Source organism: Styela clava, chromosome 6 (assembly GCF_964204865.1).
Source record: "Styela clava chromosome 6, kaStyClav1.hap1.2, whole genome shotgun sequence".
Classification (NCBI taxonomy): domain Eukaryota; kingdom Metazoa; phylum Chordata; class Ascidiacea; order Stolidobranchia; family Styelidae; genus Styela; species Styela clava.
The window spans coordinates 7,590,558-7,605,293 of record NC_135255.1 but is presented as its reverse complement, the minus strand read 5'-3'; the positions used below and the strand labels follow the sequence as shown (position 1 = coordinate 7,605,293).

The following is a 14,736-nucleotide window of genomic DNA, read 5'->3' as shown; positions in this document are numbered from 1 at the left end:
TCGCCAGACATTTACCGCAAAAGTACTCGAAATTCTAATTTTGTTACATTATTTCGGTAATGAAAAGACTCTTTTCTTTTGATGTATCTACTCGTTACCGGAAGAATAGTATTCCAATAAGCCAAGGTCAGGACGTGTGTGACTTGAGTACTCTTTAGTTGAAAGCTTTTTGTAAACCATGGCGGTGCCATGGCGTGTTTATCTAAGACAAAACCGTTCCGAATGCTTTGTTTTTACAAGAGCACTTCAAAGCACTGCAAAGATATTTTTATCGCCACCTTCACCGTGCCATTGTTCATTTTACAGTTATTTATACTATTATAGTATACTCCTACAAAATATATATTTTGAGATGATACAGAACCTATTGTCAAAGAATAACACACGGAAAATCATCAATTTATGTTGATTCTGACTCTTATTTATTTAATTATTTAACGACAAACACAAATACAGCATGAATCGTTCATTTAGAGAATTCATTGGACTTTTGTGCGTTTCCCTTTTCTTCAACTTGGCGCTGGTTTCGTCACATGCACAATATGATAAAGTTGAAGTACGCGCCCACCCCGAAAACATCATGACAGTAAGTGACGTCACGACGCCCGTCCGGTTACGAGGCGACAAGGAAACACATAGTGGAAAAATTCATTTTCGTACAAAAAACGACGATACTTCGAAGGAGCACCAAGATGAGGAATTTAAGAATCCACATTACAAAATTAAAGCATTTGGTAGCGAAATGATTATTGAACTTCTTCAAGATGAAGATTTAATATCTCCTGCTTACACAACAACTTATTCTTTCCACAATTCTACTTCCGGTCAGGCACCGAGAAAGGGATCAAGAGTTCACGGATGCTTTTACAAAGGAAAAGTATTGGATCAACCCAGCTCACAAGTTACTGTTAGTATATGTGATGGATTAACTGGTGCAATCCGTACTGAAGATTTTGATTACCTCATAGAACCAAATGATCAACAAAAATCCAAAACCGGAGAAGTTATAGAACACAGTATTCACAGGCGAAGCATCAGAAACAGAAGAACAAGATCAGCAGATGCGAAAGCGTGTGGTGTGAATGATCAACGAAATCACCAGAAATACACACGAACATTTATGAGCTCAGTAGACCAATTCGTGAGACACGTAAGTTATATAAAATGAAATCCCTGGCATATATACTGGAGATGATGCCCCAATTAAAAATTATAATTTCTCTTTATTAGATTCGCAGCAAAAGATCGGTCATCGAAATCAACAAAGCCGAGCCAACTGTTATGGAAAAAGAAGAAATTTTGTCGAGACAGAAGAGAGGATTCAGCTCCAAACAGCACTTTATTGAAACAATGGTAGTTGCCGACAAAGCAATGTCAGATCACCATGGCGATGACCTTGAACATTACATTCTTACTATCATGATGGTGGCAAATCGAGTTTTTGCACATCCAAGTCTGGGGAATGCAGTAACAATCAGTGTAGTCAAGGTGTGTGTGTGTTTTAAGTTCTTTTTGTATATCAAATATTAACGAACGCATCTTTGTCATGTATAGAAAGTAGTAGCAAAGAATATGAATTGCATATTTCCCCTTCAGATTATGCAAGCTGGAAATGACCTCCCTGTTTCAACGAATGCCGCGAAAACTTTGCGAGATTTCTGCAACTGGCAAAGTCGTCACAACACACCTGATGATGACGATCCGAATCACTTCGATCTTGCAGTCTTACTTACTCGTAAAGACCTTTGCGGAGACACTTGTGATACTCTAGGTGAGAAATTTATTAAAAGCAACGCTAAATACATTACGTAATGTTAGGTTAATTGATATTGGAAATGCAAAATTGAATGGCGAGATATTATGTAAATGTTACCAGTCATTTCCAGATCGTTATCTTCTTCTTGTTCCGGCGCCAAGTAGATTAGTAACAACAAGAAGATTACCATTGTGCGTATTATATTCATGGCATTATCTTGAGCGTTTGGGTTAGGTGGTATCTCGCATCAATACTGACCCAAAGTCGACATTTTCCAAGAATTTAGCCCTTAATATAACATCAATTTAGCATAATCTAGGATAATTTTCTGCCAAAAGAGCATACAATTTGATGATAAATTCGATTATAAATTCAATTTCCTGTCTCATTGCCCCGAGGTATATGATAAGTTCAGTTGTAAAAACAGTGTAATGTCAACATATTCCATGCTTATCAGTTTCATCCGCATATTTCCTCAGTGAATCTACGTTACCTTTACATATATTATTGCAGTATTATTGTAATAATAAGCCCTCGTGGGCACGCTTTGCGCGTGAGGTCTCACTGCTATACCCTTTAAGCGCATAGGGTCGTCTGATATCTTTTAAAGCATTCAATGCTCTCTAAGCTGAATGTAACTTGTTAATAAAAAAATTATTTATATATTTATCCGTCTTGCGATAAAAGTAACATCTTTCCTCTTGGTTATTGTAAACTATTCCATTAAAACAATGGCTCTTTCAAACATCAAGTTCCTTGCCAGACATACATTTTTACGCGGATTGTCTCATTTTCATCTACGGTAATTAATTTTTCAAAATGGCGCACAGGGTCACAAAAATTCACAAAGGCCAACCACGAATGATTCATAAGTTCATTGCAGTGGAACGAAGCAAAATTTCAAGCAGTTGCTTCGCAAACAAAGTTTTTCTGCTTAGATTATCAAGTGTAAAAACTTTCACGGTGGGAGTCACGTCAGGATGGCAGTCATAAACAGCCGCGATGTTTCAGTTCACTTTCTTTGTGGTTAAATGTTTTGTTATACAATATGGTTGAAAGTATGAAAACTTTGACCGAGTATTGCCAACAAGAAAGCCTAGAATACATACGTATTGCAAACAAAAATATTTCCATTCATTAAGAAATTCCTGGCATTGATGTCAAAGTCCTGATAGAAAAAAAGTACAAATTAAAGTTTATAAGTATAGGAGCTTTGGATTTTGATTCTAAGTTAAAATAGGTCACATCCACTAAGTACTGGATAAAAGAGCGCAAGTCAACCAACTGCTATTTAATAGAACTAAATTCAATCTCGACGCGGTTAAAGGGCGTAAGTAAATATTATATCACTATTTACGCGTCAATATAAAATCTTTGTAGTCGTCCAATCAATGCCACTTATGATTCTTCGAAGATGGTACAAAATCAAGTGGTCTCATAAATGAATTGAGCAAGATAGCAATTTATAAAAGAATATTAATAGTTATGACAACGTACAAAATCGCATCGTTTAAAGATATTTATAATAAAATTTACTTCACACAAACTACTTCGACAGCGTTCCAGAATTATATAAAGCTCGGAGAGAACACAATATGTATTTGATTACTTGGCTGCAGACTTGTACCAATATCTTTGCACTATATTTGCCCTACAATTATGCTCGACCTTCTTTAATCCTCGGGAGACAGACCCCCTTTGCAATAGTATTGTGATATTTCTAATATATTAAAATTATCTCGATATTAAACGAGAAAAATATTTAGATTGATGACTTATCGTAGATGTCGAAGTGTGATAATCTCACGCCGATTGAAGGCATGTCCAAATAGTTAGATGCGCAAATAAATTCGTCAAATATATGATCAATTGGGATGGCTGATATTCCTCGGTATAGAATATATATTTGTGATTAAGAATTCAATTCCTCAGCTCAAAATGACAAATAAATGGATAGATATAAATCACTAACCAAAATTGAAATTTAATCTTTTTACTCTATCCAGTCGATAAGGGAGTATTTACTTTTGCATCTCAAAAACTGACAGTCTGTTTAATTTTACTGTTGCATTCGTTCTAAACTTATTTGCGAGATATGGCGATTCCGCCATTTGAGTCAATCAAATTCAAGTTTTCAAAAATATGAATCATATTTAATGGCGGCGAATCTTATCTTTTACGGTTAACCCTTTATAACGATTTCATAAGATCACTAATGCGTGTAAAGTGTACATAACAACTTGAGTTAACTTAGAAAGTAAAGGTTATTTAAGATATAAGTCAGGATATTATAAACACCGGTTGTTGTTTTGTATATGATTAACCTCAACGTCGTTCAAAATGATAAACGCCTTCGTATTCTAATGCTATTGTCATATTCAATCACTATTTGAAGACAATTACGTAATGTGTGTCAAAAAATGACAACTACAAAGTAGCAACGAGGATAAAAATAACTACTCTCTCGATATTCTAAAATTATTTTTACGTTTTGAATATCTCTCAAATCTGCCATCTCGGCAATTGTCGCGATAAGCTATTTTTAGAACACTTGTCCCTAGAGGGAAAATATCGATCGAAGAAAATTAGTGGATCGAATTACCGATATTTTCCATAAAACGATCTAGTCATACATATGGTATCGTTTGTGATATCAAATTCTCGCACGCAAGTCTTTATTTTGAAATTTTAAGCTGCTGTCAAAATCTTTTGAGTTTTGTGATGATCAACTAGCTGTAATAGTGAATCTCGTAGTAACTCCAGATTCCAGATGTTATAATTGTATTCAGTGTTTTGAATATATTTTGTGACAATTCTTGAGCCCATTTATCAAAACCGTGACCAGTAAACTAAACATCGTCATGATAAATCCTGTATGATCACACCAAAAAAAATACTGCCACTAGTCAGCTGTCCATGTCCACTTCAGTGGTTTTAAAGCAACTCGTGTTCTTTTTCGTCAATTTTTATTCCCTTCTTCATGGGAAATGCATTTGCCAAAAACAACAGGCCACCCATGGAAGACAAGTGACCCGCGCCGATTGTATTTTAGTCTGCCATATAGAATGGTCGCATATTATGCCGAATGTAAAGCAACACCGAACTTCGAGTCGATTTTTAGCAACGTTAAGTGTAAGGTGTAATCAAATTGACGACTAAAGGGGTATTTGCCTAAGAGCCGTCACGCTCATAAGGAATACACACTTGTGCTGTCGAAGTGCATGAGTTTATCAGAAAAAAAAACATAACGTCAAATTACATGATTAATTGGATAAACGTGATTACTTGCCCAAAATGTTAAACCAAGCCGGAAACAAAATATTAAATTCAACTGCATAACGTTTTTGATACAATATTTAAAAGAATTTTATTTTACTGTTTCAAGTTTGAAAATATATCTTATCATGTTAAAGCAATCATCATTTACTCGGGCGACATTAATTTGAAATCTGTCTTTGATGAAGATCCAAGGTGGTGCTATATGTCAAATTTTATCACAAAGTTGTCATGAGTGCGTGCGCGATAAAAAGTTACTTTTGTCATTAGGATACCCTGGGGCACGCATGAACTGCGAATCAACTCAACGTCGTGTTTTTATGATATATTAACTGCAACGGTTTCATTTTTTTCGTCAGCTGGTACGACAAAAATATTTCGGTCGCCTAATTCGCATTGGCAACAATATTAGCTAGACTATTCCTCCTTTTGATAAGACATTTTGCATATCGTTAGGGCGAAGAATTTCAACCAAAGAACACTATTTGTTCATTGTTCAAATACAATGGTTCTTAAATAATACTAATATCTTAGGTAAAAAATTACTATCAACAACAAACAGGAAAAGGGCATGACGCACCGAGCACATCCGTCGACGGCGAATTTCAAGTGCGTCCTGACAATAAGATGTTTTGTCGAGATACCAGTGACAAACATTACGTCACATAGCTAAATAAAGTTACAATTTTTTAACTCGTCATCACAATTTTGGGTATATCGCTATATTTTTTTATGTTTCACCTGAGTAAATTTTATATTTTATATTTTCAGGTATGGCTGACGTGGGAGCAATGTGCTCAAGCAAACATAGTTGTGCCGTGGTTGAAGACGATGGACTTTCCGCGGCATACACAGTAGCACACGAGGTACGTTATGATTTTTCACTTCCAACACTTGGAATTAGTACATAGCAATTGAAATGAATAGTAAAAACATCAGGATTTCCTATAACACAATTAAGAAAAATTTTGTCCAGAAATTTGAACAGGTGAATTAATTTTCAGATCGGCCATGTTCTCAACATGATGCATGACGACAACAGACTGTGTCGTGCCAACTTTGGTCACATCAATCCCAACACGCATATCATGAGTTCTACAATGAACCGCGTGGATAGCGACGAACCCTGGAGTCTTTGCTCAAAAGAAGCGATCACGGACTTCTTGGAAAGCGGAAGAGGATCGTGTTTGCTTGACAGACCCAGAGATACCAAGGTAAATTCGAGAACATTATGAAAAATCTCTACCAATTATATTTGACCCGATTTACGTCTGGATATAAATACGTTGTTTGACAAGCTAACAATTTCTAGTTATTGCTAATATTAAATCTATTGTGTGGCTGCAATCTACCAGACAGTACGTCTGATTATGTTTATGTGACGACTCCTAACCGAAAAACGTATGCGACATTGCAGAGTGTTTCGCAATATCTAATAAACCGCAATTTTGTTCAACATGATAAGCTCAATATCGTTATCATGTCTGTCAAACACATAAGCAAATAAAGCTAACAGATTGGCTGAGCCATTATATTATAAGATCTGATGTTTTAACCTATTTCCCCTCACAAAGTAGCAATCTAAAATCCCTAGAAATTAGAATTAAGTAGAAAATTTGTACGTGAACGCATTTCAATTGCCAACTGTTTGTAAATAAACACCCATAATCAATGATATGCTAATGCACAAGGGCCTCCTTACTTCCTTGTAAACGTTGCGGCCATCTTTACGGTAAATCAGCTGTTAGCCCTTGAAATTTGTTTGACAAGCTAACCGGCATCATTTGTATTAATAATATACACACATCCGTTTAGAAATTAACCTCAGGCATAGTAATTAAGTAAGCCAAGTGAGGACCATATAAATTCCAAACCACATGAAGACTCTCTTAGAGGCTTGAGGTCACTCACCTCGTGTCTATTTTAATGCAAGATAACCTTAAAATATACTGCCAGAGCGTTTTCAAACCGCACCGACCTCATGTTGTTTGCGCAGAAGATATTACACCGCCTTCAGTAAAGTTACATTACAGTTTACAGACATGTAGTCTGTACATATGAGCTTGTTAAACTGCAAACTATCGTAACTCTTTGTTCTTTTATTTAAATACTTCTAGATTTTGTGCGTTGCTGCATTCAAAACACGGCTTTTTGGAATATTCACTTTTAAACAATGGTGACCAAAATTTAGCACTCTTCTGTTGATTAGCAATTAAGTTTTTCTTTTTATTGTTAGGTCTATCCTGGAAAACTACCAGGCGAAATGTACGACGTCAATGCTCAATGTGCCATGTCATTCGGAAAAGGAGCAGTCGAATGTCCTTTTATGCAAGAATGCGGTCGCCTCTGGTGCCACACGCCTGGTGGAGCGTAAGTATTTCTAACCTTAATTTTATCCTAACAATTAGACATAGACATACATTAAAATTTGATTGATACATGATTTGTAGATATACATGGACTAACATAACTGTTTTTATTTCTAGTCATCAATGTCACACACGTCATTTTCCACGTGCCGATGGAACTTCATGTGGAAGAGGGCTTCATTGCTTCCAAGGAAAATGTGTTAAAGTTGAACAACTGCGCATGCCGAAAGACGGAAATTGGGGTCAATGGGGAACATTCGGATCGTGTTCACGGTGAGTCAAAATATTGATTAAATAAAGTGCTAGTACTCATTAAAAATGGCAAATCAATAATTCTTAATTTTTTTTTCCAGATCTTGTGGTGGTGGTGTGCAGATGTCAAGTCGAGAATGCAATAATCCGGCACCTGAAAACGGCGGTAAATACTGCATTGGAGCTCGACTTCGTTTTCGCAGCTGCAACACCGATGGATGCCCCGAATCACGCTCTTCATCTGGACCTTCTGATTTCAGAAGCGAACAGTGTGCAGCTTACAACGGACAAACATTTCCACACCTTGGAGTCAAAACAGCCACCAAATGGATTCCAAAATATTCCGATGTTAACGGAAACGACAGATGTAAACTCAACTGTCAGTCTGTTCAAACAGGCGTGTATGTGATTCTTGGAAATAAAGTCATTGATGGAACTAGGTAAGCAAATAAAATTATTGAAAATGAAATAAAATGCGTTATAAAACTTTAACATTTTATAACCATGTTCATTTATTCTTAAGGTGCGGACCAAATACCACTGACATTTGTGTGCAAGGTGTATGCATGAAGGCTGGATGTGATGGTGTATTGGGATCCAAAACGAAATTCGACAGATGTGGAGTTTGTGGCGGTGGGAACAAGCATTGCAAGAGAGTGAAAGGTAAGACCGTGAGAAGTCACCTGCTAGTTTGCGGTATTGGGAATAACTTGGTGGGATTACATGAAATGTACCTGTGCGCGTGTTGGGTATACTACGATTTACGTCAGAGGGTAAGCAAATCAAGCGTCCATTCAGGGAAGTCACTCATCGCTCATGTCTCACTGAAACTATCATGTGTGATGTTTATACAACAAAGTTTTAAGTGTGTGATTGCAGTGTGGGGTCAAATGACCATTTCAACACCACAAGCCCCCCAAAGACTCACCAGACAAGTTGTTTTTGGTTATTTCGATGCGCCGTGATTTTAGAAGTGCCGTGTATCAATTGAGTACTAAAACCTAAACTCTCACGAAGTTCGGCTTCGCATCTTTTGTCTTGCAAAGTGCAAAATTACTAGTAAATTTGACCTACACTGATCCGTGTGATGTGTCGCAAACGATTTAGCAAAAATCGTAAGATATCACTTTTCCATGAGACCAAACGTTTTGATTGCAACGGCATCGCTCCCTTATTTTACGGGTTATGACCCAGTTCCTTATATGGCATCTTGCGCGCGACTCAAATTCAACCCCACGACCTAAGATGAACGACAAGACATATTAGAATGCATAATGATTCGAGGGTGTAGTCAATCCATCTATCAACTCCTGTAAACGATAGTTTAGTCACTACAGTTTAGCTTGACTACTGTATTAGGTTCCTATCATGCGATCTTCGTCGAAACATGATCACGGTATAAGAAATTTATACTACCAACAAACCGCAAATGCGAGTTGTTTCTTAATCGAAATACCAGCGATATTGTCATGTTTGTTTATTGACGCACTCTTCTTGCCAAGCACTTTAATTTCAAGTGAACGATACATTTATACTCAAATAAATTTAAGTTATTTTGATAAATTATGAAATAACCTCCATATATCTCATTGAACCCCTGTAACTACATGTTCCCTGGGAGCAGTGTGGCTCCAATGCGGATTTCATGGCTCAGAAACTAAATCCTTAAGGGATAATACTGCAATATAGTATGTAAGAACAAATTCCTGCAAATCTGTGTGTGCAAAAACACTATTTTTAGAAAAAGTAAAGATAAGTACTCTTTACTTAGTATACTGTTTCATTAAATCCCAGTGGTGAGCGCTGATAGACCGTTCAACCTGTTATGTAACTCAAATAAATATATATATCCTAGATATATTGTTCCATATTTTTTAAGTAGTAAGTTTATTTATCCAAACATACTATTTCGTGCTATGGGCCTCAAAAATGAAATTCATAAAATTCTTTCCGATATCAATTTTACTCACAAACCCTTGAAAAAATTCCTTCGAACCAAGGTCGCGGTAGAAATGCGTCACCTAAACGTTTAGGTTGATGCTCATGTCATCAACTAAAGGCAACTGACGATTGATAAATGGTTTGTGTATGCACACACCGTTATCCCACCGTTTTTAAAACAAATACATATAAAAATAATTGAAAATCGTGCGTTTGTCTACTTTGGGTAAAATATGATACTTAATTTAGACGTTTTTCGGTATAAAATTTTGTACACATTCCTGCAATATTACATCAGTCTCTTAATTGCTAATACCTCTCTAGGTACCGGGTACCGATATACGAGCCCTTCCCAACCTTAACCAATAAAGAAACAAAAGACCCTGAACATCAACATTGTAACCTTTAATAATCTTGCGGCTGCAGCATTCCTACACTTGAGTCTCTTATTTTGCTCTAAACAATATTTACCCTCTGGATGCGCTAAAGGACTCTGTAATTACCGAGGTTGAAGTCGAGTATTTCTCGTTGTTTTTGTTCTTGATTTATCGTAAATTGTTTTGATAATAATTCTCCGCGGGGTCTTTGATGCTGCCTTTTCGAGTGCGGAAGCCATATAAGACGTCATGCGTAACTAAATCTAGCAAAAATTTGCAAATATTCGTTGCAGAAAGCGTACACGATTTTTAGTAAATTAAATTACAACCAGAAAGGATCTTTTGCGGATGCAAATTATGTATTTTAAACCATTCCATATTTATACAAAATGTACCGGTTTGCACTTCTTTTTATAGCAAAGGTCACGCTTTCTAGTCCATACATATCACATAAAGGTTAGCATTACCATCTTAAAATAGACGACGAGCCGTGATATAACATATCATAATGGAAATGTATTGAGATATTTTGATTTGGAATTCAATATCATATATCCAATATAGGATTTCTCAATCGTTTCATTCCATGAATATTAACAACGTCGCTTTCAATTTCCTGTTTCGAAAATAAATTGTTTCACTCCTTATGGAGACTACATGCCCACTCGCTGATATTAGAAGATGAAAAACATTTTTATTAATAAACAGGCTCACGCCACATTTGTTCGTCGTGATTTTCTGGTTTATTGATAATTCAGTAATTAGTAAACGAATGTTTTGTTTTTAGGTTACTACAAGAAACGACAATACGGATATAATGACGTTGTTACCATCCCATCGGGCGCGGCAACCGTTGAAATCGTTCAAAGAGGATACAGAAACAAGGTACATGACGGAAACTACCTCGCGATCAAAGACTGGACTGGTCGCTATCTGTTGAACGGAGGTCTCACCCTTTCAACTTATCAAAAAGACATCAGCATAAATGGTAAGCAATTTGTTTTTCCCCGATAGTACTTTTTTATGGAATTTTGGCGAATTGTCCATTATTAAAATTCATTTTTCAATTGTAGGTACCACAATACGATATAGTGGAGTCGGAACAGTGATGGAAAAAATTCTCATTACCGGTAATCTAATTGGCGATATCCAAATCCAAGTTCTTTCCCTGGGAGTTGGAACAAAAGGAAAAATTCTACCTCCAAGAATCAAATACAGTTACTACAAGTCTAAGCCAAAATCCACTGGACGCTCACGCAAAACCAAAACGGTAAGTTAGAACGTAGTTTTTTTATGTTGTGGATGACGCGCTAGCAACACGATTTTTATAATACGATTGTCAGTGCCACAATATCTAACCATGTTTTTATTCAACAGCCTTCTCGTACAAATGGCATCAAAAAACCTGTTGACGATAAATATTCAAAACCCGAAAAATTATCATGGGTAACTGGAAGATGGTCAAAATGCAGACCAAAGAAGGGAACATGTGGGTCGGGATGGAAGACAAGACGAGTTACTTGTAGAAACAACAAATTATACTCTGCTATTGGGTAAGATGATGTTTTTTTGTACATTTATTCTTATTTAATTATCCGCATTACATCGCCAAGTGCTGACGATAATATAAAATTCGAAACGAAATTTTATCAGACACACTAGCCTTCATACCATCTATTGATCTATAAGCTGTTGATGTGGTGTAATTTGTCTTACAATCCTGCGACCTTGGATATAATCCCGAGTTTATGTGAATGGACGATAGTTTACAACCGATTGTTGCATAAACTTCAAAATATCGCTATGAGTAACAATATCGTATTGTGCTCGTCGGGTGGTCAACCGGAAGATGATGTGCAAACAATATTAAATATATCTTTAAAATCGATAACGATATTATTTCCGAACGTTTGAAAAAATGAAATTTAGGTTCGATAAAATCTCGTATCGTACCAATGCACCAATCATCTACAATTTTGCGTAAGGCCATACTGGCTATAAGACTGTGGTTGTGGGCGCTACATATTGACATTCTGCTCGCGGCAACGGCCACGCCTGAATAAATTGGCTGGTGAATGTGCGACACGGGTTAACGTTGGCAACACAAAGCGTTCATTGTGTTCGCCGAGCGTTCAAAAAGCTAATTTTCTTCTAAAATGTACTGATCGGTTTAAGAACACCATGGCTGAGTCGTCACCTAAAACGCAAAGGATAGTGAATAATTAGAGGCAATTTTTAAAAGTAATATCCCGGTTAGAATTAGCGTTCCAGGAAGAAAATGTAATGTCTAATATGATCGCCTTCGCTTTGAAGATGGAAGACTTCGGGAAGTTAACCTGTTGTTTTTCGGCGAAAAAATTTTCCATTCAATAATTGCCAATGTTAATATAATAAGATAACGAATATATATAAGGCGGATACAATTTATTGCGTTCGAAAAGCTCTGTATGGAAGCCTGCAAAAATACAATGTTTTGTCGCTTTATTTCATTTTTTTTTTTAATAAAGTTCAACATGGATAGCCCCGGGTTATGTATTCTTATAATGAACAACACCGAAGTATTTTATCTAGTGAAATTATCATAAAACGTTTAGGAAATGCAAATGTCTCTGTAAAGGCGCTCTTTTCAATATTTCGCGAACCGCAATTGCGTCATGGATTTAAATCACCAGTCGCGAAAGTGCTCGACCCTTTAAGCGCCAGTAGTTTGAAATATAACAACGAGTTTCCTTAAGGAAAAATGTATCGAGTTTTTACATTTTGATGTATTCATAGTTGGGTTGAATGGAATTAGTTTCCGTGGTCAAGACGCTAACAATGGTAGCGGAAATCCAAGTGCACAGCCTGTGATTACCAGAAGTGCGAGTTTCTCTTTACGATAAGTAGTTGTATTGAAGAACATCCGTCTGAAAATCCGAACATTTTACTGCATTCCAATCATGCAAGATCTGTGTTAATGATGTGCTTTTAAATCGCTTTACAATCGCATGCCAGGTTAGGTACATGAACAGTTACGATCACGTTTCCTTTGGCGAAAACAATTATCGCTGTAACATATTATTTTCAATACATCTATAGTATCTAATATCCTATTGAAAAATTCTCAATGGAATACAATATTATAAAATGTAAGAACCATTAATTTACTAAACAATGTAAAGATTCATTGAACTAGGAAAAAATTTTAAAAGTTTGAAAAGCTTCAGCTGTTTATTTCCTGTATGCTCCAAGCGACAGATACGCATAGAGCCGATGTGTATGTTTTCATCCAATTTTAAATATCCCTGCATTGTAGTTCTTAAATATTATTTGAGAGTCAAGTTACAAATATATAAAGGTATATATTGTGTAACAGCCGACGCAAACATAGTACAAAGGGCGTTCAGCTGTGACGTGTTTTGTAGACTACAAAAGCATGTAACGAAATCAACTTTAGACCCCGCCATACAACATATTTCCGCACTTCTTGATTAAATTTCATGTTCCCTGATCTAAGAAAAGACGTGTCAAAACATCGTCAGATATATATTTGAAAAATGAATAATGGTGAAAAAATATTTTGACGACAAGATTACTTCAACTGATATATCGTCTGAAACGCATCCCATAGATGGCCATGTGATGTTGTTCTAAAGTAAACAAGAGCATAGCCTGATTGAGTTCGATTCGATGGTTTTATAGGAAATTCAATAAAAACATGTTTGTTTTGGTTACGGACTTACTATCATTCCTGGAGAAATAGTAGACCTAAAGAATCACGTGAAACGTTTGAAGTTGTAAATAGTTTATCTTTCCAAATGCATTTAGGTGATTTTAGTATAAATCGATAACAAAATTTTCAGACTAAATACAAACTATGCGTTCAATACTAATTTAATATAATTCGGAATTTATCGTAAACAGCGCTTGTCGGTGCCTTATAAATTTATTTTCGGTTATTTTAGCTGATTTCAAAACAGCGTGCCTGCGGTAAACGCCGATAGTTTGTATTTTCATGCCAATCGGATGACGTGAAACGTCAAAATATGTTGTGTTTTGTCCCCATATAAGGAAAGTCGCTTGTATATCATGTCGAGTTTGACATACTGCGGATGACGCGTATCAAGAGTGTTATCGACAGAGCATCGCAATTGGGGATTATACGAATAATTTTTTATTTTGTTTGTTTTCACTGTACCACATCATACAAAGTATTTAATACATTCCTTTTTTGCAGATGTGAATCCAGAGTAAAACCTTACGATCGTCTTCCGTGCGTGGCCTCCTGTTCGACAACAACAACAACAACAACTAGACGAAGCGGTTTACCTGATAATACGCCATCCGGTGGTATTACTAAAACAGAAAGAAATTCTCCATCCGGTCCGATGGTAGTTGATCGACGATATAGCGATCGAGAAGTCGGACAACCACATTGGATAGAAGGACGATGGGGCGCTTGTTCACGATCTTGTGGCAAAGGAATTAAATACCGTAACGTAATTTGTCGTAGTCAACACGGACGACTTCTTGGCGAAGGAGAATGCAAAGGAAAGAAGCCTCCAACAAGACACGGATGTTCGCTGTCGGAGTGTCATTGAAAAACAAAACGTAAATAGCAACTATTGCTGTGAATAGATTCAGTGATCATATATTATTGATCGGAGAGCAACGGATCATCGTGAGGGCGAGAAAGACAATTGATGTCCAAATGAACATACAATACTGAGTTCAAAGTTCGAGCTCAGTTATTTCCGATCTATCTAACCATGTCTTTTAGACGGAA

General features: G+C 36.4%; 1 protein-coding gene across 1 annotated transcript; it reads left to right on the top strand.

Annotated features, from left to right (window-relative positions):
- The first annotated feature begins 298 nt into the window (after nt 1–298).
- LOC120331103 (A disintegrin and metalloproteinase with thrombospondin motifs 4-like) lies at nt 299–14,622 on the top strand. The gene is made up of 13 exons (XM_039398135.2): nt 299–1,150; nt 1,231–1,488; nt 1,597–1,771; nt 5,804–5,898; nt 6,037–6,246; nt 7,269–7,402; nt 7,519–7,674; nt 7,755–8,093; nt 8,177–8,316; nt 10,759–10,959; nt 11,045–11,241; nt 11,349–11,524; nt 14,188–14,622. Exons 1-13 carry the CDS (start codon nt 458–460, stop codon nt 14,549–14,551), a joined length of 3,138 nt encoding a protein of 1,045 aa, XP_039254069.2. The 5' UTR covers nt 299–457; the 3' UTR covers nt 14,552–14,622.
- Nucleotides 14,623–14,736: the final 114 nt, after the last annotated feature.